Source organism: Anopheles stephensi, chromosome 3 (genome assembly GCF_013141755.1).
Source record: "Anopheles stephensi strain Indian chromosome 3, UCI_ANSTEP_V1.0, whole genome shotgun sequence".
Taxonomy (NCBI): Eukaryota; Metazoa; Arthropoda; class Insecta; order Diptera; family Culicidae; genus Anopheles; species Anopheles stephensi.
The window spans coordinates 62,657,391-62,684,470 of NC_050203.1; the positions used below are offsets into that span (position 1 = coordinate 62,657,391).

General features: G+C 46.3%; 1 protein-coding gene across 11 annotated transcripts in view; it reads right to left on the bottom strand.

Annotated features, from left to right (window-relative positions):
- The window catches only part of LOC118513230 (protein limb expression 1 homolog), a 39,967-nt gene that overhangs the window by 4,156 nt on the left and 8,731 nt on the right, over positions 1-27,080 (bottom strand). For 6 of the 11 annotated variants that reach the window (XM_036058771.1, XM_036058770.1, XM_036058769.1 and 3 more), the window contains one exon: positions 18,603-19,303. In XM_036058771.1, coding sequence (XP_035914664.1) covers positions 18,603-18,990 — 388 coding nt within the window. In that variant the 5' untranslated portion in view covers positions 18,991-19,303. Of the gene's footprint in view, positions 1-2,968; positions 3,266-18,602; positions 19,304-27,080 lie in introns of those variants that run through there. The other 5 variants (XM_036058776.1, XM_036058775.1, XM_036058772.1 and 2 more) reach the window with 5 other exon arrangements.

Consider the following 27,080-nt stretch of genomic DNA (forward strand, 5'->3'; position numbering starts at 1 on the left):
TTCGTGTCCTTTGTGTGTTACAGTTTCGGGGAAAGCATTGAGCATTTTGTGAGGATAATTTACTGTCTTTGAACTGTTCGATCGATAGTGTTCGATTGACGATTGACGAACCGGCTAGACATCAGACGGGTACCACTGGCCACTGGGCTGGGCATGAATTAAAAGTGCTGTGGTAGACCGCTAAGTCAGGAAAACAAAAAGGCTCGTACGAATCGTAGCTAAAATGCACAGATAAAAGCAGTTCAATCAAGTCGGAATATTTTATTGCTTTGCCCAGTTTTATTTGCTCTCCCTCGACTGCCTCGGTTTCGATTCGTGGGATCAACCGGACGTCGAACTGCCCGCCGGACCCGGCGGCTCTCGGTCAAACACGCTGGAAACGGGCAGCGATTCCCTCCAGGAGAATGGGCAAAGGAACGAAACGACCGGCCGGGCTCACCGAAACCGGACGAAAGGAGAAACAGAGAGAGAGAGAGCGAAAGAGAGAGCAAGAGACAAGATGAATATTAATTTCCTTTAAAGTCGTAACAAATTCTGATGAAGTCAGTACGTCCACGAAAACGGTACATGGAAAGCAAAAGCAGACGAGCCCGAAAAAGAGAAAGGAAATAGTAGGCAAAAAAGGGAAAAAACATGCACACACACAAGGACAAGAACGTGAGGAAATAAAAACATTAGAGGTAATTATTATTGTTTAATCAAGCGATGTGTTTTTAGTGCGACAGAAGTTGATCAATCTTTTTATCGCTACGCTTCGGCTCAAACACGCAGTGGATCACGCTGGCCGCTGGATGAGTTATTGAGGTTACGCGTGGTGGTTCGCCTTTGATTTTCGATTTGACCGAATTAACGAGAAGCCCTCGGACGACCATAACCCAAACCAATGGCGTTATGTGATTTCTCAGGCAAGTGTGTGTGTGTGTTTTTTGAGGAGGAAACAACAAACCATCGGCCAATGAGGGATAACAGGGGCGCTTGTGTGAGCGCGGAAAGCGTAGCGTATAAACAAAGAACTTGCACGCCGCGGTAAGTGATGAACCCAACCATTCGTCAACTTTGTCGCTTTTGAACCAACATTTTGCTCTTCAGTGCTACGCTAGTAGATCATTGATAATTGATTAGAACAATAAAAAAAAATGGAAAAGAGGCATAAAAACAACAAACACATTCTTTGGCAATCGCATCATTCGGAATGGGGCAGCACGTCCAATCGTTCAACCGGGTAGAAAAGTTTGGTTTCGAAGTGCTGCACCGGGAGGTTCAGCATTCTTCCCGCCGACTAATTGAATTATATATATCGGCGGGTATTTACATAAATTAAATTCGCAAGAAAGAAATCTTCACCGAGGCTGCTGCGCGAACTGTGTAGCGGCCTATGTGTGTGTGTGCGTATATGTCGTCTTTGCTGCTTTCATATTTTCTCGTTCAGGTTCATTCTTTCACCATCTCTCTTGTCCGGTGAGCTTTTCATTCGCTTTCTTTCGCACTGCCTGTTCGCGGCGCGATCGCGGCCTCGCTGTTCGCCTTTGTCCGTCTCTTTCGGTCTGTCACATTGAACTATTTTTCTTTCGCCATTCTTCTTTACGATCTCTGTCTTCCTCTTGGATGCTGTCCCGTGGTTGTTGTTGTTGTTGCCGTTGCTGCTGCTGTTGCTGCTTTTGCTGCCGTTAACGGCGTCTTGTGCGAGCCTTCGCGAAAGAGGCCGTAAAAATGGAACGGTTAAAATGTGAATCAGCAACAACACCGACCAGCTTCCACACCGGGAACACACTCTCTTTCGGGGGGAGATTTCGCGAAACGGCGATACCCGATGACGGCGGGTTCGCACAACAGGGCCCCCGATGATCGCGCCGGGCCGATGGCTGTGCATGTGGGCGTGCTATTCGCGATCGCGTATTTGTTGCTGCAGCGGCTGCTATACTGCCTGTTGCTCGGTTGCGGCGGTTGCTGTTGCTGTTGCAGGGTCCCTTATGTGCGCCTGTGTGTATGTGTGTATTGCGCATGTGTGCATGTATACTTGCAGGGTGGGTTAGTGAGTGTAGAAATTTTATTTCCATGCAGATGGTCACTTTATTTTTATTGAATTTTTCTCTTCGTTCGCTGCGTTCGGCCCACGGTTGTCGGACACTGCTTGTCGCCAGTACTGGTTGCTGTGTGTGTCGTTCGTTCGTTCGCCTTTTTTTATTTATTTGCAAGAATTAACTGCTTTGCATAAGTGTTGTCCATCATGAAACAGGCGCACCGAAAAGCTAAAGCGAGACAGCGAATACTGGTGGACGGTGGAGCGAACAACACGAAGTACGAAAAGTCGACACTGCACACATCAAAAAGTCGCTGTTCATGTTTATAAAGTATGCTGGTACTCGTTCGTTTTTTTATATACACTACCGACTGCAATGATCGTAGTTCTTCTTGCACTTTGCTTCCCATGAATATATTATTTATAAGTGACGTTGAAGTTCAACAACGTTTCGCACAAAATAAAAACTCCTGGCCTCAGATTATAGCAGTTCTATTTTAAGGGACAGTTTCCTACCGGAGGATAAATTTTTTCGAGAGACCACACTAAGCAATAGTTCTTTTTGGTAAAAGCAGCTTGTTTGCCAACAAGCTGTAGATCATGTCGAATACTTTGAACAAATAATCAACTCATGAATATGTTGTGTATGCTCGTGTCGTATAAGCATGCTTTATGCTTTATGTTTGTCATCGTTTCTTCTTCAGCCCGTCCTTTGTACTTGGTGACGGATGTTATGATGATTATAGTCTTAAAGCACTCATCGAAAGGCCATCTGCGGTGCAATAAATCATGCTCGCACGAGATAATCAACTTCTAGAGTAAGTCACAGCAACAGTAAACATTCACAATTGTTATGATTATGATAGTAACAAAAAACCAGCAACAAAACAACAGCACTTCACACTATGCTATTGTAATTTGGAAGGTTGCGAAGCTACTTGCACACACAATTACACACGCAAGGAAAGTCTCACTAAAACTGGAAAGTGCCCATCGGATAGCACTGGGCCGAACTGGTTACTCATCACCACTCCCGGAAGCAACGAACGGAATAAAAAAAACCGTAGGGCAAGGTGCACGACGCACTCTACCGAGCTTTGGTCCGATACCGTAACAATGGTTTTTTTTTCTCACCCAAAACCGAGCAGTTGAAGGGTAAACAAGATGAATGGAAAACGGAAAAATAAACACTAAGCCAACAGAATCACGCCGAATCGCGACGATCTTACACGTCAATGCTCCAACGATATAGTTAAAAGACTAAAGAACCTAAAAAGTGGAGAAACATAAAAGCATACGCTCGTGAAGCGGCTCGCGAGCGAGCGCGGCCGGTTCTTGCTGGTGTGAATGCTGGTACCATTGAGCATCGTCGTATTCGATGGCGCAGCGCCGTTCATACGGCAGCTCTCACGCTACAGCAGCAGCAGCAGCAGCAGCAGTATTGTCGCTGTCTCACTTGGGCGCCTGTGATCACCGCGTGTGAATAGCCATGGCGCTTTTCTCTCGATCCCGTTCGCGATCCCTTTTTCCTCACCACGGTGCGCCCTAGTGAGAGAGAGATGTATAGGATGGATGGTGGGAGGGAAGGGAAGCAACGGGAAAAAAGGCAGGATGGCTGAGGTTTTCTTGCGTCCGGTGGGTAATCTTCGGTACGGTGGAACTTATGCGCACACCCATACAGAAGGAAAATTGAAATCTACGCTCGTTCATGCTTGTTTTTTTTTTGTGTTTTCTCGCAAGCATCGCAAGATCAACCCGAATCTGTTTTTTCCACCAGCGGTAGGATCGTGGTGTACCTACTACACCACACCAACTTGTGAGCGTATATACACAGCAGCAGAAACATAGGCTACAACAGGGCTTGCATTTGTTCAAGCGCCTAAAGTACGAAAGCGCACGCCTGTGTGCGTGCTTGGAGCAGGTCCGTCCGCGATCGTGAGCAGAGCTTAAAGTGACTGAAGAGAGTGCTTGTGCACACGATCGAGAAGAGAATGTCTCGATCGAAGAGAGCTGGCTTTAACATGCAGCATGATGTTGTTGTTGTTGTACGGGATGGGTGAGTAAAATAGGCACACCGAATGGAGAGGCCTGAGCGGTGGACGAAGCATAAAACGGTTTCGATGTTGCTTTGGCAGAAGTGGTATTGCTTCTTTTGCTGCTGCTGCTGCTGCTGCTGCACACCACAATGATAAGGCGGGTATTAGGGCCAACGAACGAAGAGCAGATGAACTGATGAAAGGAGACATAAAATGTAGAGAAATTTCGGTTCATTTAGTGCTGCACCGTTGTCGTCGTTGTGGTCGTCGTAGGAAGAATGATTTAAGCGACGAACCCCCCGTCATTGAATTGGGCTCCCGGCAAATGGTGATTTATTCCTCTTGGCACTAGACCCGTCAGAGAGCGGGACAGACAGACACTGTGGGACGCGGAATGAGGGAAGAAAGTTCTGTGGGTAGCACGAGGTAAATGCGATTAGAGTGGCCAGCCAGAAGGGTGTGAGGAGGAAGGCTCTGGCGTTGATCACGAGGCTCGCTTGGGAAGATTACAATGAACGGATCGCGAGGCCCCTGACGAACGGGGGCCTTTGGAAGGAAGCATAATGGGCTATATCGTTTGGAAAAAAGGCGTCTTCGGTAGTGGCTGTGAAATTAGCTACCGGAACAAATAGGACGTTTAACGCGATGCAATGGCTGTGAAGCATTGGTCAATTTAAATGTGTGTATAGGGTATTTTACTACAAAGGATAAAAAAACTGTTGGAGTGAGAAGCCCAAATCAGCCGTGTGTATGATTTGTAAAAAAAAAAATTCAGATCATACAGAAGTACAGAGCATAATAAAAATTCGTTAAGCAAGCCGCACAACCACAAATGCAATTTAAAATGCACAGCATGGCCATGGTTGGTGATTTACTCCTGCGAACCCTTGCCATGCTGCCAGTATTCTAAATACACTTTACCATTCTTTGCTTTGGTCTGTATGTGTATGTATCGCTTCGCCTGGCACCATGGACAAGCAGTGTCCGGGTAAAACCAATCACCTTGGTTATGGCATCGGTTCACGCACAGAACGACAGACCAAAGGAGACAAAATCGGCGAACGTTAACGTCACACTATCGTCTTAAACCAGCTCGATTCAATCGATTGATGTGCGGCTACCAATTTGAAAGTTTGTCAGCATACTACGCTTACCACCATCTATACCCCACCCCCTTCCTTCTCCCCCACTCCCACCATCCACTGGGGCCCGGAGCTGGCAGGCAACACTCGCCGGCCCACAAACTCTGCCCCACAAGCGTCCGCGTGGGGTTCTTTCGGGTGAATTCCACCGGGTGTCTTGAGCGAAGACATTCCCATTTAATCGTCGCTAATAGTACTGGTTATCGATGATATTTTGCACGTCTGCATTCACTCGTGTTCGCCGTTTCCCGGACGGAAACGGTTTACGCTGGCCGGCCAGTGTGTGCGTCTTTTTGTCCCGCTTTGTCTTGGCGAGTGTGTGTCCGCCGCGTCTGGTCGTCTTTGGGGTCGTCGCGATTTCTCGCAGTCGCAGTCACAGCCTCTCGCTTCCCGGTGCGGCGGTTTACATATTTGCTATCCTCTCAAAACTGACTATCGTCTCGAAATATGCATTTTAGTTGCTCCACTCCACTGGCGCTTTGTCCAGTTTTGCTCTCTTTCTCTATGTATCTTTGCCGTCTTCAATTTCCATCTGAGGGCCTCACACCGGCCGACCGCATCGCCCCAGCTTTAAGATGAATATTTCATCAGAACGGCAATCGTCTCTCGTTTCATGTTTTGTATCTGTCGTTGTTTTGTTTCTCGCTTGCACGCTACCGCACCTCCACTCCCCCTGCCCACACTGTTTCCTTGCTCGATGGAAAATAGGTGGAGAGAAGATGATTGCAAATCGGATGAAGATTCTTGGGAACCCAGAAGGAACGTGGGACGCGCGGGTCTCGCGGAACACCACTGCGCGGAACTTGAGCAAAGAGCGAGACAGAAACAAAAAAGGGAAGAGCAAGCGAGGGCAGAGCGGCAGCGAGGGAAGGATCGGTGGTGCAAAAGATGGCTCCAATTGAAGGTGGTGCGAGTGAGCCAGGTAAACATATGAGCGGCCAATACGCAAGGGTTGGCGGTTGCACCAGCACTGCGCTTCCATTAATCTTGCTACAGGGCCAACGCGGTTCGTCGAACTATCGCCGGAGGGACCGTATCCACTGGACTTTCATCACTTTCAAACCTTCTTCACGCCAGCGTTTCCTCTGGGCCAAAACAGCAGCCGGAATAGCAGCAGCAGCAGCAGCAGCAGCAGCAATAGCAGCGGCAGCCAGAGTCGGAGTCGCGAATCAACAACCGAGAGCCTTGTGCTGGAGGCAGGAAGCAGGACACTCTCTACCATAACGCAGCGTTGTTCCCAGTGTACGGTACTGTAAAAGGGGTATGCACACACAAGTATTTTTAATACTGTGCAATTTACCTATAGCGCCTGCTTCAGCTGTCCACAACACGCGTCTAACCCCGTGCAGCCCGTGCCCTTTTTTACCCCGCCCCATGGGCTGTGCGCCGGGAAGCCAGGAAGCGGTATACGGGAACGATCAGTGCGAGCAGCGTGTGAGCAAGTGATCGGGAAGGGATTTTCGATCGGGACGCAGAAGGAGCCGGTTGCTGAATTGAAACCCATTTACGCTCCTTTGTGATGGGCTTCGCAAAAATTGCCCAAAATGAAAAGGAGACAACGGTGTAATTATTGTGATCATTTCAGGCAGTTTTTTTTTGTGTGTGTCGATCATGTAAAAAAGGGCCACAAGAATCCGCCCGATGCCGACCGACAAGGGACACGGGGAGACGGGGTGGGAGAGGGATGCAGGGTGGAAGCAACAGCGGAGGTATGACATTCTCGGGTCATACATCGAGGCATGATGCACTCTGTTGCATCGTGTCAATCTCGCCAAGATTGGTGCAATGTTTTGACTCATGCGGTGTCGTTAAGGTAAAGTAACGCAACGACAATTACTCAACGATCAACGTAAACGAACAATTCGGAGAAAATGCTTTATAAAATTATAACCAGATTGGTACCGAACGCAGGAACGCGGTATTGAGACGACGAAAATATCGAAAATGTAGAGAACAAGTGCAAGTATCGATTCGCATGTACAGTGAAGGGTTAACATAGTGCATGCGACCACCAAATTTTGTAAAATTGTGAAAATGAGATAATAGTGCAGATATTCAATGAAGCGAAAGAGCGGTTGTTTGTAAAACCTTTATGGAAATTTTTAAAATAAGAGAATATCATTATATAAATCGAGACTAAACGTTTTGCCATTCTAAAACATGCAGACAATACATGTATGAAATATCAAGAAAATTAAACAATTTTTCAAATTTTGAATAAAAAACAAAGTACTGTCGTAGACATCTATTGATTACATTTTTTAATATGAGTACCGGCTTTCAAACTCTATCAACTCTATCCCTCTGCACGCAGGACTAATTATCCAACCAAAGGAAAATTCAAGTCAGCGAGCACATAAATGACTGGACACTAAAAACGTTGGTTTAATTTGTTTCGAAAGATTTGTTGATGCTTTTTAAGTTTATTTAATCAAAATAAAAGATTCGATAATATCGTTAATAATATCTAGTTGGGGCGGTTCGGTAGCCGAGGCGATAATGGTGCCGGTCTTCACACGGCAAGACCGGGGTTTAAATCCCATCCAGACCACCTCCCCGAACTTAAGGCAAACTACTTTGCTACGGGTAAAATCAAAAATAAGCCACAAATGGCAGGCCGAGACCTCTCGAGGTTGTAGTGCCAAGAAAGAAGAAGAAGTCTTACTAGTAAATGATGGTGAAAAAAGGCGGCTGAGCAATTTTTGGTTTATTTTACAGAAGGCTTGAACTTGCTCATGTTTTAGTTTCTACGATTTTTTCCAAATATTATTTTCAATACGTACGTCTTTAAAAATCATCTTTTATTATTCGTCTCGTAGAGAAACGTCGTTGAACGGCTGCAACCTTTATAATTATAATTCCTTTGTAGATTTACCGACTCTTTCAATGGTGTAGAAATTTCCTAGACTATTGTTTGGATTGACATGTTTGCTCAAGAAATAGCTTGTTTTGAATCCTTATTCATTCTGAGTTCTTTCGGGAAGTATTAAAATGTAACTCACAGAACTTTTGGTCGCCAGGCCAGAAACATGGCGCAGAATGAAGGTAAAGAGCCCACAGGGTTGGTTCTTGTGGTGGTACATTGTTTGTTTTTCTAATTATTGGTAGTATGTTAATGACGCCGAACGGTCGCTCTGTATGTGTGTGTGTGTGTGTGTGTGTATGGGGGGGAGGGGCATCGAGAAATAATTCATTTGGTGAAGAGCTTCAGTTGACCTTTTCCAAGAAATTGAAATCAAACGCCAGAAAGAAGCCCGGGAAGACCCTACAAGACGTTGGTAAATATCGTACGCATTCTCGAGGTTTGCTTTTCTTTTGTTTCCCTTGTTGCCTCCCAGGTTTCGTGGAACCCTTTCGAAGCGCACAGGTTGAAACGGAGAACAAATAACACCAGCGTAGCGCGTTACGGGTGTGAGCTAATTGATTGAGCCATCGTTAGATTAGTCCTCGTGAGATATGTGAAAGTAAACAAGCGTCATTACTTGCCCACCGTGTTTTTGCTTTCGGTGGCTTTTGTTTTGCTTTGTTAAAATCTCCAATATATTTTCATCAGTATGTACTATTGCTATAAAAAAAACATTTGTTGAATGTTCTGACATTTTATTTATGCGTTTGCAATGAATGAACGTCATTGAAGATGCATGAATTAATTTCAATTACAATTATTTTACATTGCATTTTCTGCCCTTATGAGCATGAAAAGTTGTCATGTTGTCTGAACTGACTTTAAAGCAGCTTTTGACAGTATGTCGATTCATTTCTTGCTCACCAAACTGGAAATATTCATGAGTCCTGCCCTTTCTTGATTTAGGTATTATCTTCATGATTGAACCTATACAGATAGAATTCATGAATCCTATCAATCATGCTTCATGCCGATCGTGCCCTTATTCAAATTGATATACTGAAGTTCCTAAACTGAAGTGTTGGGATTGTCCAAATTTCCTCAACTCCTATCTTGTTTTGTGTTGTTTAAATGAGCTGTTGCTTTTTTAAGCAGAAGTTTCACACTTAGACAACAAACTAAAGTTTCACGAACTTATACGTTTCTTAATTGCTAAACCAAACCGTATGTTTTGGCCTACATTAGTTGTTTGTCGTTTAGTGTCTATGATCGTAAGTGCTTGAACTCAATGTACTGCTGTTGAGTGCAACCGCTGTGGAGATATGCTTTTTGTTTCAAAGGAAATGTTCATGCCACTAGTTTATCCGCTGTGATACATAAAAGGACAATCAGTTTATCCACCATTTGCAACCGACAGTAAATGAAAGAATGCACGACCAATATGGAAATCTTATCGCAAAGACTTACAATTTCGCTATTATCTGTTGCAAATTTGTTCAATCGGAGTTTATAGTTGCACCTATCACACTCGCGCAGCACATTGCCAAACAGGAAGCAATTCATGTTAGATTCGCAAACTGCTTTCAAAGTTCGCAAAACCGTAACTTCTAGTCGCATGTGAATTCAGGGTGAATATTCGTTTCTTGACTAGCACCAGCACCAGAGCCCGGTGCCCACAGTGCAACGCAACGATACATTAATGATATCAAAGGCATGTGTTACAACGGGTAAATTTTAATAGCCCCGCTTTGGCACGGATGCCTACAGCGAATGGCCGCTAGGGTCGCGTTTCTGCTCTAAGCTTTGCGGTGGTAAGCAAAAAACCAAAAACGTAAAAAAGGCACACGAGAAAAAAGATCACGTTATATCTTTGTTCCAGTCTGGCCGACCTAACCAGATGGATTCGAAGTTTCCAAACGTGATCCACATTAATGACACCATCCTGTTTCTTTCTTTTCTCACCTGTGTGCCGCATGAGCAGGGGCCATGCGGTTTAGCGCACCCATGGATCTTGGTTGCTGGCAAAACGCACACAAACACACTTACAGCACGGGTGCACGATTCAGCTAGTAGGCTAGGAAGATTGGCACGTTAGAGTTTAACAAAATAGTACACGCAAAAGCAGTGGCACCGTATGATTGGAAAGTTTTGCTCTTGATTGCAAGGTGAGCAACCTTGTAAAGACGTAGCCAAATTACACTTATTATGTTGTATTAGATTTACGTTCAAAGGAGTTCAGCAATGGTAGATCATCTCAGTTTGGCTCAGCTGTTTGCGTTCAACATCTGTTCCAATTCTACATAATATTGGCAGTTTAAATGTTTGTGACTTCAATTATCCATGGAGCATGGCCTTGGCATGGACTAAGACAAGGCTTTAACATAAATCGCAGTAGTTTCCACACACACACAAAACTGTATTTATAAACTGCCCATAAAGTGTGAAAAATAACGGTTTGTATTAGCCACCTCGCACCTTGTAAAGACGTAGCCAAATTACACTTATTATGTTGTATTAGATTTACGTTCAAAGGAGTTCAGCAATGGCAGATCATCTCAGTTTGGCTCAGCTGTTTGCGTTCAACATCTGGTAAACGGAAACGGAACCCAAAAATGCACAACCAGTGCATCCTTTCGTTCGCTTACTTGCTTGCTTCGGGGCAAGGCACGCGCCATAGCTAGACTTCACGCAAAAAGGCTTCCAAACCACGCGAACCCATCACCGCGAAGTTGGGCAGAGTGAATGCGTTAAGTTAATTTCATCTTCCCCAAGAAAAGCCGCTCGTGCAATGGGCATTTCCCGTTTGTTTTATTTTGCTTTCATTATCCGGGTCGTGACGTGGGATGCGCCGAACGCATACACCGCATTCGTGCCCCTTGGTGCCGGCCAACGTCAGCAACACTCTTACCCCCGGATGCTCACATATGCTGATCAGCGACCCACCCGTCAACGAGTGTGTCCATCCGTCCTTGACTTTTTCGCGGTCCGGTTTATGTTGGCCGTTGCGTTCAAGTGCATCACGTTTGCCTTGCAGACACACACCACCCAAACACACAGACACACACACACACACACACACACTGTGGAGGGTCGGTGTGCGAGCGCCGACGCTAATACTCGCGAAAATTATAGCGGATGAAGAAACCGAAAAGTGTCGGATCGCTTTCGGTGTGCCGGCCATAAAGGGATGCGAAAACGGATCTTAATCCCACAACGCGGTTGATGATTGGGCGCTCGCGAAGGAAGTGCAGTTGCATTTCAACGTCCGCCCGAGCTCACGCCGTTACCGTATGGAAGCTGGCCACGTGCGCGGGAGTTAATGCTAGACGCCTTCGGAAACGTTTTGGCGTTCATGATTCAACCGTTTTAATACTGTGGATTTACGCGATCAGTTGCCAGTTGGTGGAAAAGGGGCTGGGATAGGACCGGACCTCGGGGCCCTCGGCGCACGAGCACGATTCTGCACCGGGTTTGCCGTGCGTAAGGAAGGCGTATCTTTGCCCCGAGATAAAGACTCGTTGAGAGAGTAAATTATTGCTTTTGAAGTGATGTTTCATTGCGATTGAGGTGGATTGTAGCAGGATGATATACAAACGACCATAATTGAGGTACTGCCAACTGACTGTTTGTTGAGTGATATGGATTATTCTATTGGCATTTGCACGCAGCATACAATAATAGTTTTGTCTTAAGAACCGTATCGGGGGTACGTGGTGTAATGTTTACATTAATTACATCTTATATTATCATAGAATATTCTTATTCTTCTGCGCTTCTTCTCACAACAGTATATTACACAAAAATGTAAAAGCAAAAAAGTAACAGCAACCTTGGCACATCATAGATAATTCCTGAGATCATTATTGAAGTTTTAATAGCCGACGAAACAAAGCATTAAGCTTCATGCAAAAAAGGGGGCAGCTTGGTGGTGTTTTAACCGACAGGAAGATACGTAGAAACCCACCGCGTTGAAGCATGTTTTTATTGTTTCCTTTTCACCCGTTCGATCGTTTCGTGAGCGCAGTATTCGATCCGTCGAGCCGTACGATGACATGAGCATAAGCTTTTGCTTTTCCCACAACACGATGCTCCGCGTAGAATGGAGCACAGCAGTCGGTAGATGTCGCTATGTGCTCCTGCATCTGCCCGTCACATATCCTGCAACGCTATGGTTTTAGAAGGCTTCAGCGTGTGTCTCTGCTGTGGCCCTGGGCGAGACTATCACCCTTCCGGAGCTCTCTTTTACCTTTCGGTTTTACCTTGCTTTTTCCTTGCTCACCGTTGTCTGCCAAGGCTTCAATCTGCTCGTCAGCGTTGCAGCACCAGCAAACACCAGACACAATGTGTGTGCTTATGTTTCTGGCACAGAAATGTAATAAAAATTTGTAGTGACATAAAAGATGATCAGAGGTAAGAAACTGATAATTTTCTTTGCCCAGTGCACAAGTGGTTTTTTGTTGTGGCCTTACTTGGTACGGAGGACCGGCGCGCCTGTGTATCTGCACCATCCATGGTCATACGGTGTTGTCGGAGAACAACCTGAACAGAGCGCACCTTCGTAAGCATTTCGGGACATTTAAATCGCATGGTTCGCCAGGGTTCGGTGGCAGCGTGTTTGAGGCAACGGCAATTCAGGCCACGATTAAGCCTAGAGTCTGCAGCAAACGACAGAAGGAAGCAGCCGAGTGGATGATGCGTCGACGAATGCGTAATAGTTTCTCAGGGTCGGGCTCGAGTGTCGGCGGTTTGTTGCAAAAATAAAGTACCGTGCCGATCGGTTCTAAGTATTGGCACGGTGCGCTTGAACTGAAGCGTGATCGCATTTTCCTCGCGACCATCCCTCCACCCCCGTTGAAAATCAATATCCCAACCTCCGATGAAGGCAAACGGCATCCGTGGATAGAATCTGATTTATTGGACTGCCCGTGGTGTTGTAGATCGGTCGTAAAACCGGGCAAACTCCGGGTAATAGGTAATAGCAATAATGGTAAAAGTAATAACAAAAAATATTAAATCGCGTAGCCACGATCCGCTGCAGGATCTTCAGCGGCTGCCGCGCGTTAGGTATGGGGCATCGCGATGCATGTCGCTATAACATATCAAAATTAGCTGATTGCATATGTCTGTCAACGCTGCACCTTCGCCCCCGGGGTGATTCTAGGTGGCTGCAACGTTGCAACAACCGTGGGACGTGGGAAGCCCGAACGCTGGTCGCGCCATCTGTGCTATTGGTCGGTATATCAATAGGTACAATATTAATTAAATTTGTAAGTGCACTTACACTTCGACCAATGGCTCTACCGCACGCAATCACGGACATCGCGTGCGACCGTGTCCTGGTCAGCATTAGCTGTACAAGAGCTTTCTTCCTGAGAAAGTTTATCAAACTGCCCCGGAACGGAGCGGTGGGGCTGGCGAATACAAATTATATCAAAAAGAAGGTGACACACGAAAGGTATAAGTTGTAGTACTCCTAGCTTGCCCTCGATGCGAGGTTCTGTCCCATCTGCATCATCATTTTGTTTCTCCCGGTTTTTCATGATATGCATAAGCAAGCGGTCGCTGTTTTATAATATGCATAATTTTATCATCATTACGATCAGCTGGTTACGGTGCGCTATCACGCGTAATTGTCCATTCAATTTTTATACATATTATCAGTAATTTTTGGTTTTTGCGCCTGTGCGACCGTAACGAAAGCCGGAAGCATTTTACTTTTGCTTTCCGCATATTTTTAATCGGTGTAAATATGTGCTTTTTGCGAACATTACCTACAGAACAATGACTGTCATTGGATCTACCCTTGAGAGACCGGTTTTTAATATCTTTTGTCACCTTTAATTGCTCTCGAGAAGAAATTTGAGCGAAGAATTTCTGGAGCTATAACTTTGTTATTTTTAACACTGCAGAATAAATTTATGTTATTTAGCTTTACACATAACGCAATTTAAAAGAAGACAATTTGCTTAAAAATGCTTAATTTGCTGCTTTAAGATGTGTACAAATCCTAAAAATACGGCAGAACTACTCCCCTGAAGTAAGAGTCTCTGGGTGGATCAATAAAGAAATGAGCATTTAGGTTACCGGTAACTGAAAAACATGGCCCCGTACATGGTCACCGCACCGGCATCGGGGATGTAAAAGTTTGTCAATCCAAAATTATCACCACATGTCCTTTAGATGATGCCTATTATCATTGTGTTTCCTTCCCATCCCATCGGCAAACCCACTGACGTTGCCCACGACACGCGGAATGGTTTATTCAGTGGAACGAAAATGTTAATGCATCACCTTGCCGTTCCCCTGTCCACGCGCGGATCTTCTCACCGTGATGCAGCCGATTGCAAAACTACGGCAAGGGTTCTTTACCCCTTAGTGGTCGCGCGATGCACACGGCCACAGGTAAAATATGACGAATATCATAAACAATCAATAATGGGACAACCGATTAAAATATTTGATGTAGTATGCGCGAGCCGTACATGCAAAAGGACACGATTGTCCATATCTGGAGCTGTACAGATTTTGTTGTTGTGGCATGGTTGTCGTTTCGCTTTTGGTTTGTTCCTGTGCTCCTCGTGCCGTTTTTTTGGGCGACGCGATCGCGATGACGGTGACAACAGTGCGATCTTTCTACCGGATCCAGGTGCAAAGCTGACGCTGCAGAACGCGACAAACGTTGGGCAGGGTGGCAACAATCCAGATGTGGCTGCTGCCAGCATCGTCGTGCGATGCAGCATAAGCGCACGCATATTTTCGTTGTCGTTTCATCGTCGTTGTCGCCGAAGCCACTCCACGCAGGTCCCCACAGGAAGGAGCTCCCTTACCGAAATCTTGATTGAGCAGAGTAACGGTAAATCGAGAAGATAACTCACTATTTTACCTGCGGGTGCAAGCGCATGGCAAGGTCCAACCGTTACGATACGGCCGGACTAGAGAGGGTTTATCACCAGCATCCCGCTAAAGCAACCCGTGCCACATCCTTGGCCGGGTCAGGTTTAGCGGGCACCGTTTCGCAGGCTGCGTGCGCAGATTCGCACCGAATTTGTTTATTAAAAATCTGACCGAAACCGCCTCCCCGCAGACCTTTTGCACCGTTCGTTTGTGCGTATCATTCGTAGCCCTTCGGGAATGGTGGTAAATGCGTGCAAAAAGGGATTGTGAAAGATGTACCAATCGCGCACACCAAATGCTCGGACCGGACGATGCCGGATGCGAAAATATTGTAGCGGGTTTGTGACCGGCGAAGCGTTTTGGACCGGCGTTAAGTTATGAAGCACGGTTCAAGAGGCAAGATATAAACCTCTCAAAGCAATTGTTTGGGTGGGAAAGTAAGCAGACGGTGGTGGCAGCAATGAGTAACACATTGGTCCAAGTGGAGAACGCGCGCGCGTATGTGGTCGACGTGATAATATGTGGAACGAATTCACACAGTAAAAAGCCTCGCTTTGGGGTCATGTGTGTGTGGGTAGATCAAGGTTCCGGGTGGTTGGTGAATATAGGTTAATAAAATGATAAATTTATTTGGTTTTTTGCATGCTTTCAATTTACATATTCAATGCAGTTTTCGGCTCACTTTCGTCAAAATGCATAGAACTGTGCAAGTTAGTTAGGCATCCGGTAAAAATGGCACAAACTTTTATGGATTGAAAAAAAAACTGATTTTTATGGGTATTGTTAGATCCTATCGATTCTCGCAAATATTGATCATTGTTTGTATCATGACTTTTGTGTAAAGACAAACAATTACAGCGTTATACATTTTGTTTGAAGCAGCTTGTTTGAAGTACAAAACAGATAATGGCGTCTCTGTGATGGTTAATGATAAAGAGCGGTGTGGTAGATATCATCAATCGAAGCGCCACCCAACCGACTTCTGCAAAGCTCAATAGAATCTTTGCATAAACATCTATCGAAGGAACGTATCTCATCACTCAGAAGCTAATGCGAAATTGAAACTGACCACTGGTCCTTGCAAGTCCTGCAAACATGCGATCATTGTTTTTGAACAGCTTTGATCCTTACAATTAGTTGATGACCATTACGTTAGCCATTTGTATGTTTATTGGAAACACTGACAGACGGATATTAATTTTGTGCAAAGTTTACAAACATTTAACGCAGCCACACAAAACTAAACGTTTTCAATTAAGTGAACGGCCGTTAAAGAAAAATGTAAACTGAACGTAATTAAGCACGGTGCTTCCCTTCTGATAAGCATCATGCATTTGTCAGTGTTTTGAGAACATATACAAATGGCACCGCATTTGTTAAGCGCTGTCCACACTAAGCAGACGTAAGGGAAACATTGGGTGGTAAAAGAATGTGCCCGGTACTTCGGTACTAACCTCATTAGATCTGGAAAGCTCATTTACCGATTCTGCATAAAAACACCAGATCGATGCATCCATAGGACTGACGGGCTACGATCAGCAGCAACTACAAACAAACTTTCGTTAGACATCCTTAAAACGCAAAGGACAATGTGTGGCGCAACCGCGGAGTTCCGAGTAAAGATGAGATGTGAAGCGTACGGGGTGAATGATTCCCGAATAAAAAATTGACTCTTGACATTCCATTACGCCGGTTAGGGAGTACCGTCTTGAGATGCTTTATTTTATCCTGGCAATCTAAATTAATTACTGGGAGGACGTAGTAATCGGGGCGCTTATTCACGCTCTTCGGGTGGATCCCTTAGCGGTCCAAGAGTCCTTACGGCTGTTCGTGCTGCAAATCCCTTGAAATGTTAGCACCAATTTGGTGGCTCTGTTTTTTTTTTGTTGTTGCTTTTGCTGCTCAATACCATCAACGGCTCGATGTATGTAGCGTTACGATCACGGTGCTAATGCGTGCCATAACATATGGTGCGATCATCGAACGATGCACCGCAAACTGCATTCGGAAACAATTCTACGCGGTTGCAGTGCGGGCAAAAAGATAAATAGATAGGGAAGGACCGTGTTTGGTCGGGAGCGGCCTACCCGTGGCACCGACAGGCGTACCGGCGTCAAAAGGTTTTTAAAGTTTGAAATTGTTCGAAATAATGATTGATGACTAAGCTTTCCAAAATAATGACTCGCAGATTTCTTTGTACCGATTCCGTTTGCATTTTGGCTTCACTCGCTGTGCCGATTAACATCGGCGTCGTACAACCACGAAAAGTACAACGCCCGACCGGGGTGGACGTAGCACAGGAACAATGTGCTCGAACGCGGGGAGAAAAGAAACGACCACCGCAGAAACGGCCAGTGCAACAGTGTCCTTACGAGTGCTGACGCTATTTCGATTATTTCCTGACGAAAAAGTAATTTTCACTCCGCGACAATGTGCTCGGGCGTTGGGAGCATTCACCCAGGGCGGTGGCTCACGTCGATTAAGCACGAGTAAGAATCGACATGGTGGGACACGGTGGATCTGGGTAGTGTAATAATTTAGCTCTGACCGTGCTAGTTGCTGCTTTCCGTTTGCAACACCCTTTCTTGCAGCTGAAGGAGTGACACGGTTCTTATTGTCAAAGTGCCCTGTATCATGATTTTTTTCCGATTTGGCAAGCACTTCGTCACTTTGCGATCGCGATCTCTGATGCCTTTCGTCATACTCATGCCAATGTGTATGTAAGGGAAGGACCCCCTTTTTTAACTGTTATCTGGAAGTGAATTACCCTTCGTTCAACTGCTGATGGGTTTTGCAGCTTGTCGTCTTAGTCACAAATTGCACAGTGTTCGGAAGCGGACCGGCAATGATGTATTGTGCTATTTGAAAAGATTTATTTAAAAATGCGCTTTTTTGTGGTTTTATTTTGCACTTTGCACCATGCCGAACCCGAACCTGATGCGCTGGGGTCTTGTAACGAACGGTACATCCTCCATTGTGGTGGCCGTGAATGAATAGCGTCCTGAAATATTGCTTTTCGGGGCCAATGCAGTTTTGTGAAAACTGCAGCGCTGATGGCCGTGCACCTTGCCAATTTTCAGGCATGGTTTGGGGTTCGGCCGGCGAGACCTTCGCAGTAGCTAACGATGAGTTTCCAAAAATTATGAAAAGTAATCATTCGTAGCCCGGGATAATGGATTTCTTGCCATTCTTTCTCGACAAATGCCAGCCATTGGTCTGGGCCGGCTGATGGGCATGGGCAAGGTATTTTAGTTTCTTTTTCCCCGTTTTGTTTTGCTTGTACGTGTTGTAGATCAAAGGGTGAAGATCCTGAAATTAAGCAACAATCGATTGCCGAATGCAATGCCCCAAATATCACTGTCATAATGAGTAATGATCAACGGCCATAGCCCATCATGGCTGGTCCACGGACGTCAAATGCATTATATTGATGTGTGCATTGTCAGGATGATGTCAGATAGCGGTGATCTGACGAAAGAGTCACTGACCGTAATTAACCCGATTCCCTTACGGTATTGCTGTTCTCATACACAGCTTTGTGTGCCTGAAATCGTTGTACTCCTTTCACACATTTTTACAATAACTTTTCGGGTTCGGGAAACTTAATGGAAAATCCGTAACTGTGTTTTAACCAAAACTGTGTTTTAACCAAAGATTTCGCTTACCTCTTCCATATCCTTGCGTGTGTTTGGCAAAACTATTTACAACCGCATCAACAGCCTCTTTCAACACCTGTTTCGCACGTGCATCCGGTGCCGAGGGTACTGCCGGGGCCTGACTTTTCCCGTTCGGGACTAGCAGCTTGGGTGGCACACTGACGTTGGTCATATGAATTACACTATCGGTGGCGTTCGTTTGGGAGGAAGGATTTTTGTTTTTGCTGTTCAGATTGTTGTTGTTGAGCGTGGACGAACCGTTCGGATTGGCATTGGCAACGTGAGGTTTGGTCCCGATCGCTGTGGTGGTTCCTTTCGATACGGTCACTGAAGTCACTAGGTCACTTTGATGCTGGTTCATGCTTGTACCGGTCGATAGTGTGCTGACTTTGTGCATCACGATGCGGGAATGACGTCAGATTGCAGCCTATCAACAACGTACTGTGCTGCAGGTACTGTGCTAGACTAGGCATACTATTACGCGGACCATGCTTCACTACTGTGCGCCAAGAAAGTGACGATGCGACTCGGTCGGTGAATACTACACACTACAAAGAAATGCGCTGCACATGTGGTTAAACGTACATCACCGAGTCACGGGATAGTTGCCAGGGCCACACATAACTACGCACGAGTATTAACTTGTTCGGCCAAATTTTCATGTTTCACACAAGATGCGTCGGACACGGTTTGGGGATCGGCATTTTTATCTGAAACCAAACAAAAACATACTTGTTAGAGGGATGTGTCTTAGAATGTGGATAATGTGGAACTAAAAATTAACTTTTGTTTTGCCTATTAATTGATCAGTATTTCAAGTTTATTGGTTTGCTTCACCAGTTCCTTACAATAGCCTGTTGAAATTGTTTGATTTCTACAGCTTCAGAATTTAATTCCTGGCTAATGTTTTTTGAACGCAGGGCTAGAAGAACAGATCACATAAATTTCCAGATCTATAATATGTATGACGGTCTTAATTTCCTTTACAAAGCACAATAACAACATTGTAATCGAAATACCCCCGATATCTTCTTTCGAGAGGTGCAGTTTTTTAAATTGCTTTTCGAAAATTAAAACCTTCCAGAACAGTGAGAGCTCTGGCAATTATTTGCATTAGCAATTTGATAAAGCAATGTATGAGGTAGAGCTTAAAATTTGGCTTGCATATAGCTCGGATGCCTTAATGCCCGGGTACACCCGGGGGAATGGTAAACGCATATGCGCCAGCAAATATCCGTTATCCTTTCGCTGTAGATGTAAGCGAAAAGGTGGGTTATCATGTCGAACGATTTTCAGCGATGTCGCCAGGTAAAAATCGTGACTTACTACTGTAGCACTGCATCGTGCGACCGTGGTCTAGGTCTTACGTTCTTACGCGATGAGCGCGTCAAAAGCCTTATGGACGAACACGTTTGTTTTAATCCTTATTTATGGATTTCCGTTTTCTAGCACTCGCCAGGCGTTGATGTGCGGCTCCCGCACTTAATATTGAAGTTGATGCTGCTGCTGCTGCTGCTGCTCTTGCCCTTGCTGCTGTAGCTGCTTCCGTAGCCGATGCTCCTGTCCGGCGCGATACGCAAGTGGAGTCGTAACAGCACCATGACACACTGCCATTAGAGGGCTGTGACGAGCGGTCGGTTCGGTTCGCCGTGCAGAGGTTTTCGTATGCTTTTTTGCTCATTAAAAATATGATCAGGATCGCCTCATTAAGACTTCATTAGGTCCGATGATGGTAGAAGCAGGGCCGACCGACATTCCAACCATCCGACCATACGAAAGATTTCTAACGGCAGCGGCAGCTCGCTGCAAGAGCAAATCGTACGGATTCGCGTGCACTAGACCGGGGAAGCCATCTGGACAAGGGGAGGTGAGGTGAGCCCGAAGGAGGACTCGGCGAGCAGTGTGGGAAGGGATTGCGTGTGAAAAAGAATTTGCGAGTAATCATCTTCCCGTCGAGATGTAGTGGCAAGGTGGCCGTGATTCTCCCTAGGAACCGGGTACATCGAACCTGTAACGTTTTGTCCGCGACTCCGGGGGCAGCCGGGCATGGTGGCGAGCGCGTTCAAACGGGCACAAACAGATTGCATGAATTAGACATGGCAACTGGTGATATTCGCGCTGAGCGCTGTAAAACATCTCAGCGGTTTGACGCCACTGACGACAAACCACAGACAGTCTTGCTCCATACCCCACAGACGGGGTCCAGCCAGGGGGAAGCCTGCCGCTTGGTTCCGGTTTTGTATTTTATTTCATTCGTGCGTCTTTTTTTTCTTGCATTGCATCTTGCCAAGCATAAGCAGCACTCGTGTTTCACTGGCGATCGCGAATATGGTCACAATTTATGGCAAAGGTGTTATCGTATCCTCCCCTGCGAATGGCATTCTTTGCGGGCAGAGTGACTTAAAACCGGGAGGTAGGAACGTCACAGCCGCTCGTCGTATGTGAATTAAAACGAAATCAATCTTTCTATTCCTTGGTCTCACTTCATCAATTACTGTTGGCAGCTAGTGCTAGCTAAGTGAGCTAGCGGCACGGGTACGAGTCATACGGTATGACGTGAGTCAATCGTCTCAACCAGTACCTTTCCAGACAGCACAAATGTCACTGCCGTAATGCGACGATGGGTAGTGCGAAGCCAAACGAACTAGTCCAGCACCCGGTGCAAATAATCACACCTGAAAAAAGACACCGGTCCTGCAGCCTGTCGTCTGCGTCAAGAATGCGTAGCGTTGATCGCAGTTGGGTTTGCTGTGTGGCGAGCGCGAAGAACGGTCGCATATTTTAGCAGCCATGTTTGTGCCATATTTGATACAAATGGAACTGTGACGAATTGTTGCTATAGCTTCCACCTAGTCTATCCCGTCGTCACCGAGGGCCGACGTACGCGACGACCGAGTCCGGTCGAAGTTGATAAATATGATTTTAAATGGAAAATTATAGCACACGAAGCTGAACCGCTGAACCGCTGATCTTGACAGTGGTTCCACCTGAACAGGTGAGTATCATCGTATGCATGGACCGAAATCCAGTTGAAACCACACTAGCATGGCTCCGGTAAGGGTTTTACCGTGTGCCTGATGGACGCAAGGTACCGGCCGCGGTAGGTACAATGAGCGACTCACGCTTGGCGACTAGAGCGCGATCTAGTCCCGGACGCATCCAGATGTTGGTAGCGAACAGGCGGCAGGAAAAGCCTGGCACACTGTCTCATGTCTCAAGCACAGAATGAACAAATTACGTTCCCCCTCCCCCCCCCCCCTCTCTCATCTCTTCTCTCCTTTCGCTGGGCATCCATCCTTCGTCCTTCGTGTCTGGTGAAGAAGTTATTGCGGTTTTCTTCACCTCATCCGTTTCCCGCGGTTCCCATCTTCTTGCAGCGACCAAACCGGTGCGTTCCTGCAGTACCAAATGCAGGGACTTTGCACACCTTTTTGTCTTGTTGATTCCCCACCCCTCCTCCCCATCATGTTCACAGACCGGACTCTCGGTCCCGGATAGCCGGATTCGTTGGACCGTATGCGACAGAGAATGGAATGTAGAGTGTGTCATTGTTGAGATTATCTTCTTACGACTCCATCTATACTTTCGCTATTCCTTCGCTTTGTATGCGGGAACTATCATGCGAACTGCAAGGACTCTGGTACTGTGTTTGAGTGTGTTTTTTGGATTTTATTTCGTACCACTATGAAATACTTGATGCTTTGTGATGGTAGAGTACGATGGCGACATGTTCGTTGAGGTGTTGATACGGCAAGAGTTTCTGCTGGTGGAATTAACTCACGGGAAATTAGCCTGAGAGCGTTTTAAGATACTAAATAAGCCAATTGTGTTTGCAGTTATGCAGGGAATGAAAATAGCATTTTTCTTAAGCTTGAAACGAGCCCAAGTTTGAGCTAATTTGTAATGCTAATACAATACACAGTTTGAAGCGGCCATTGAAAAAGAAAGAATCGTGATTGTGCCACTTTTTCGAAAGCTAGACGGAGGAATAGTTGAGGTCATCTCCTAATGTGTCACAAATCTTCTTCAAGATTTCTAACGTCATTGTATAAAAAATCTTGAAGTTTTCATCAAAATATTTTTGCCTCACAGATTTTTCTAATGATAAATCTTATGTTCTGAGCCTAGCGATCTTTATCTTTTTCTTCCTTGGTAGTACAACCTCAAAAGGTCTCGGCCTGCCAATTCTGGCTTTCTGAGAGTTGGTTTTACCCGTAGCTGGATAGTCAATAGTGCGTACGGTGTACCGGATACGGATTACACGGTCTACCGTGTGAAAACCGGCGCCGTTATCGCCTCGGCCGCCGGATCGCTCATGGCCCAGCTTAATGATCAACATCCATTTATTGTATATGTTATTCAAAATAAGCTTTTAAAGGATTTCTTCAAAACGAATTCACTCGGTCAGAAATATGCTCTATTTGGATCAGTTTCTCCTCCACCGTAATGTCTAATTGCATCAAAAAGAAAGCAAACTTTGAAAGCGAGCACTTGTCAGGGAAAGCCAAACATTTGCATATTAAGGCGGCAGCAGACCTCTTTCTCCCTCGCTTACATCCCGTGTCGTCGAACCATGGACATCAAACGATGTAAGGTTAAAGAAGAAAAACACAACAACCGATCTCGTACACCCAGGTCGTGTGCAGCCCAGCTAGCGATTGGGCCTAGAGAGGTGGAAATATTATCAAAACAACCAACAGTGAGTGCCGGTGGTTGCATACGCTACCTGTTTCCTTCCGTTCAATAGAAAAAACACACATTAATGTAATGTGTTTATAATTGAAAAGCAGATTAATAGCAGGCAGTTTCATCTCGTTTGAACAATCCAGCTTCATCCGGCGTTGGCCGTGGTAGTAGTGCGATAGTCAATAAATCTGAAAGCTGGGTGCTCCAATCGCCCTAATGGTTTTGTGGTGCACTGCCAGTGCCTTCGCGATAGTTGCCCGTGCACTCTGCCCAAGTGGTGGCTTAATTGCACGCACGGTTCGGTTACGAGAGCGGATGCCGTGATTACTATCGTGAATCTTGACGAACCAATCTTCATCAGTGCGAAAGATGTCTGAACTGGGCTTGGCGTTGTTGCATTATTTCCCGGAAGGAAAATAGACAATTGAGTGTTTAGCCTGTTTGTTTAGAGGTTTGATTTTTTGTGATACTTTGTGTGAGCTGATGAAGTCCGATTTTAGTATATTTTTACTTTAAATAGTTTGGGTACAGCCTTAATGACGTGTCAAAGATATTTGCCAGCAGAAATAGCACGCTAACGAATTCAGACATTTTCTTTAAACCAAAGATACTTTCACAGAATTACGCTTTCCAGCAAACAGGCCTGGGAGGAAAAGAAAATTCTCCGCCGAAATTTACATACCATTCTCATTCGCCGCATGCGCTCACAGATTATCTGCGTAATGTGATGCGACCACGAGCAATTTTATTGGATTCCGATCCAATTTACATTGTTTATGTCGCACTCGGCAAACTACTGGCCACGCTTGCTGGCATTTGACTTCATTCCCCCCCCCCCCCCCAAATACGTCCTTCCGTGATTGTCAGTGGGCTTTAAATCAATTACCTGCGTCCATGTTTAACTCTTGTTTATTACAATCGTTATTGTTTTGAATACATCACAATATTTTCGGCGGGGCGAAAGATAAAAGCCACACCAAGCACATTGCGTTCTCCCTTTTTTTTGTACGCCGTTTAGGAGCGAGGAATGCTCGAACGCAGGATGCGTTGTCATTCGCAACGAACTCACTTTTGGCCACCCATCCCAACGCCACAACCGCCACCGGTATACGGGTAGACGGCAAATGTATTCGATACACTGCGTTTATCATATCCAAACAAGTAGCTCTCGCGTTTTTGGACATGGTTTCGTCCCGATCGATCGACGAAAGATCGATGTGATATCGAACCCATCGCATCGCATCCTTCTTCCCGTGCCGTCCGCTTCTTTACGCCCGCTTTCCATCGGTGCGTGTGCTTCATTTGATGCATCCTCGCCCGTTCCTTTTGTCTCGGAGCCAACGCACCACCACTTCCGGCAAATGTGCAATAACCTTCGTGGCCCAACCGTAGCCACACGAACGTAGCTTCTTCGTACCCCGACCCTCAAAAACCGATAACGACGCAACCGGGGCCAATCACGGGCCAAGACCTCGGCACATTATGGAGCGTGATGGTGCATGATCGACGAAAAACGGTTACCAAAATTGTGATGCCGACGACCCGGTGCAATCGATGGGGTGGAAGAGGCAGGGAGAAGATGTATGAGGGTGGGAGATTGGGACAATGCGCATCTTTCGCGACAACCGTCAGCGCAATGGTGGCAGCTACTTTTCCGAAAACTTGACGCGACAAGGCTCGATTTAAGGCGATGGTAGCTGCCCGGAGGACAGATTTTTCTCCCGCTGTGACCGTGCAAAGACATAGAGCCCTTCCACTAGGGGGGCTCCGGGGGAAAGGAAGAGGGGCGTTTTGGTTAGTTGTTCCATCTCGGATGCAAGATGATTGCATGATGCGCATACTGGTGCACCGGTGTGCGTATGGGGCGAATATATGCATGCATGTCAGAGGGCCGTTTTTTGCTCTTCTTAATATCATTTTTGATTCGTCCCTTCACGTTATGACCACCAGAGGTTGACCGGTGGTGTGTCCCGTTGTCCGCAATGAGTATGTGCCCGTCATGCGTCGTGTCGGGCCAAGGTGTATGTGTGTGCCGTTTTTTTTGCTGTTTTTCTTGATAATAATAATTTATATAGAGTAGATCCGCAACGGACTTTTTAATAATATATAAAAATATGTATAATACCGCGGTTATCGTCCGTACTGAGCCTGCCCCGGCAACGCAAGGGGCTTTTGTTCGATCGCTCGCACGGCTTTCTGTCCTGCGTCTGGCTATTCCCCGCACAGGCCTAACCGCGTCTCGGCACATTCGTTTGGTTCGCTTGTGTCGTTTTCCGCTTCCACTGCGAGCTACTTTTTGTGCATTGTTTCTCAGCCAAGTTTTTCGGCCGATAGATGTGGCCGGCCGAGCGAGATAAAGTTTCGCAGAAGTTTCGCGAGCTGCAGCAGAAGGGCCGCCAACGGGAAGGCACAACGGTACAGGCGTAATCTTGGAGGAAGTTTGCGGAATGTGCGAGAAGATGAAATGCGGCGACATGAGAAGTGAAGCACTGGTCCTTAACATATCACCGGTCCGGTGCCAGTTGTGTGCATACACATGTGCATACGGGACGGCGGCAGTGAAGTGATGGGCTATACAGCAGCAGCAAATAGCAACGAACAGCGAAAGAAAACTCCCGAAAACACAACGAAAAAAAAACGAGGTCGAAATCTGGCACAAGTTCAAGGAACCTGTAAACGCTCGTTTTTGATTTGCGACAAAGTATGCCCTCTTTGCCCGGTCCGTCGATGGACGATCCGGTGTAGGGCAGTGCATATTTTTCATCGTTTTCGAGCCGGTCCAAGTTTTTCGGTCCCGGGATTCTCGTGGGATTGTTTGTTTTCCTTCTACGTGATATTTCCCCCTTGTCGAAGCCTCCCCGTCACGCCCCCTCCCCCCCTCCATTTTCCGTGTCACTCTTCCGATTCGGAAACATACATCCATCGCCACGCGGGACACGGCCACCATCGGTAGCATAAGTGCGCGACATTCCCGGCACAGGTACCCACTGGTAACAAGCAGCAGCCAGCAGCAAATCGTGTGGGTTGGTCGGAAGCTCAGGAGAGGTTCGGGGCTCAAGGTCTTGATCTTCAGCACTCGCCGGACCCCCTCCGGGGTCTTCCGGCGCCCACAAACTGCCCAGCCCACCGCGCATACGAACTTAGGCAGCGACACCACCAAAACTCGGTGGTTATTTGCTGGAGCAGCGAGTTGAGTGAGCGATTTTCGGATGACCATTTATTTTCGACTTTTCTTCATCCCTTCGCCACACCTTCCACACCACCGGTGTCTTGGCAACCCTTTGGATGGCCACCACCACCACCACTGCCACTACGCTGGAGTCCCCCACTGGAGCACTTTTTGATGCTCTTTGACTTGTTTCTGGTACTGGTCGCACCGTCGCTGCCAAGATTGCCTTCGATCAAAAGGTTTCGCTTTGACTGGTCGCTGTCGTCGTTGTCGTTGAATGTCGTAGTCGCGTTCGTGGTTTTTTTTTGTTATTCGCGAGCGCGCGACTTCCACCGGCTGCGTGTGTGTATACTTTTTATGTTTCGCGATTACGTTTTTGGTCAATTTCGTCATTTTTGACCGGACATTCTCCTTTCGTTGCGTTGTTCTGTTAACCGTGGTTCTTGTCTGTTTTATCTTTTTTTTTGTTTTGAGGAGGATTTTTTTTCGTAGGTTTGGTTTCTTGGTCGTTGAATTTTTCTTCTGTTTTAGCTGCCGCCGCGATGTGATTATGTGAGTGTCCCAGGCGTGATTCCGTATTGAGGCCGCAGAGGCCTTCTTCCTCTCCCGCTGCCCACTTCCGCCCCACTGCG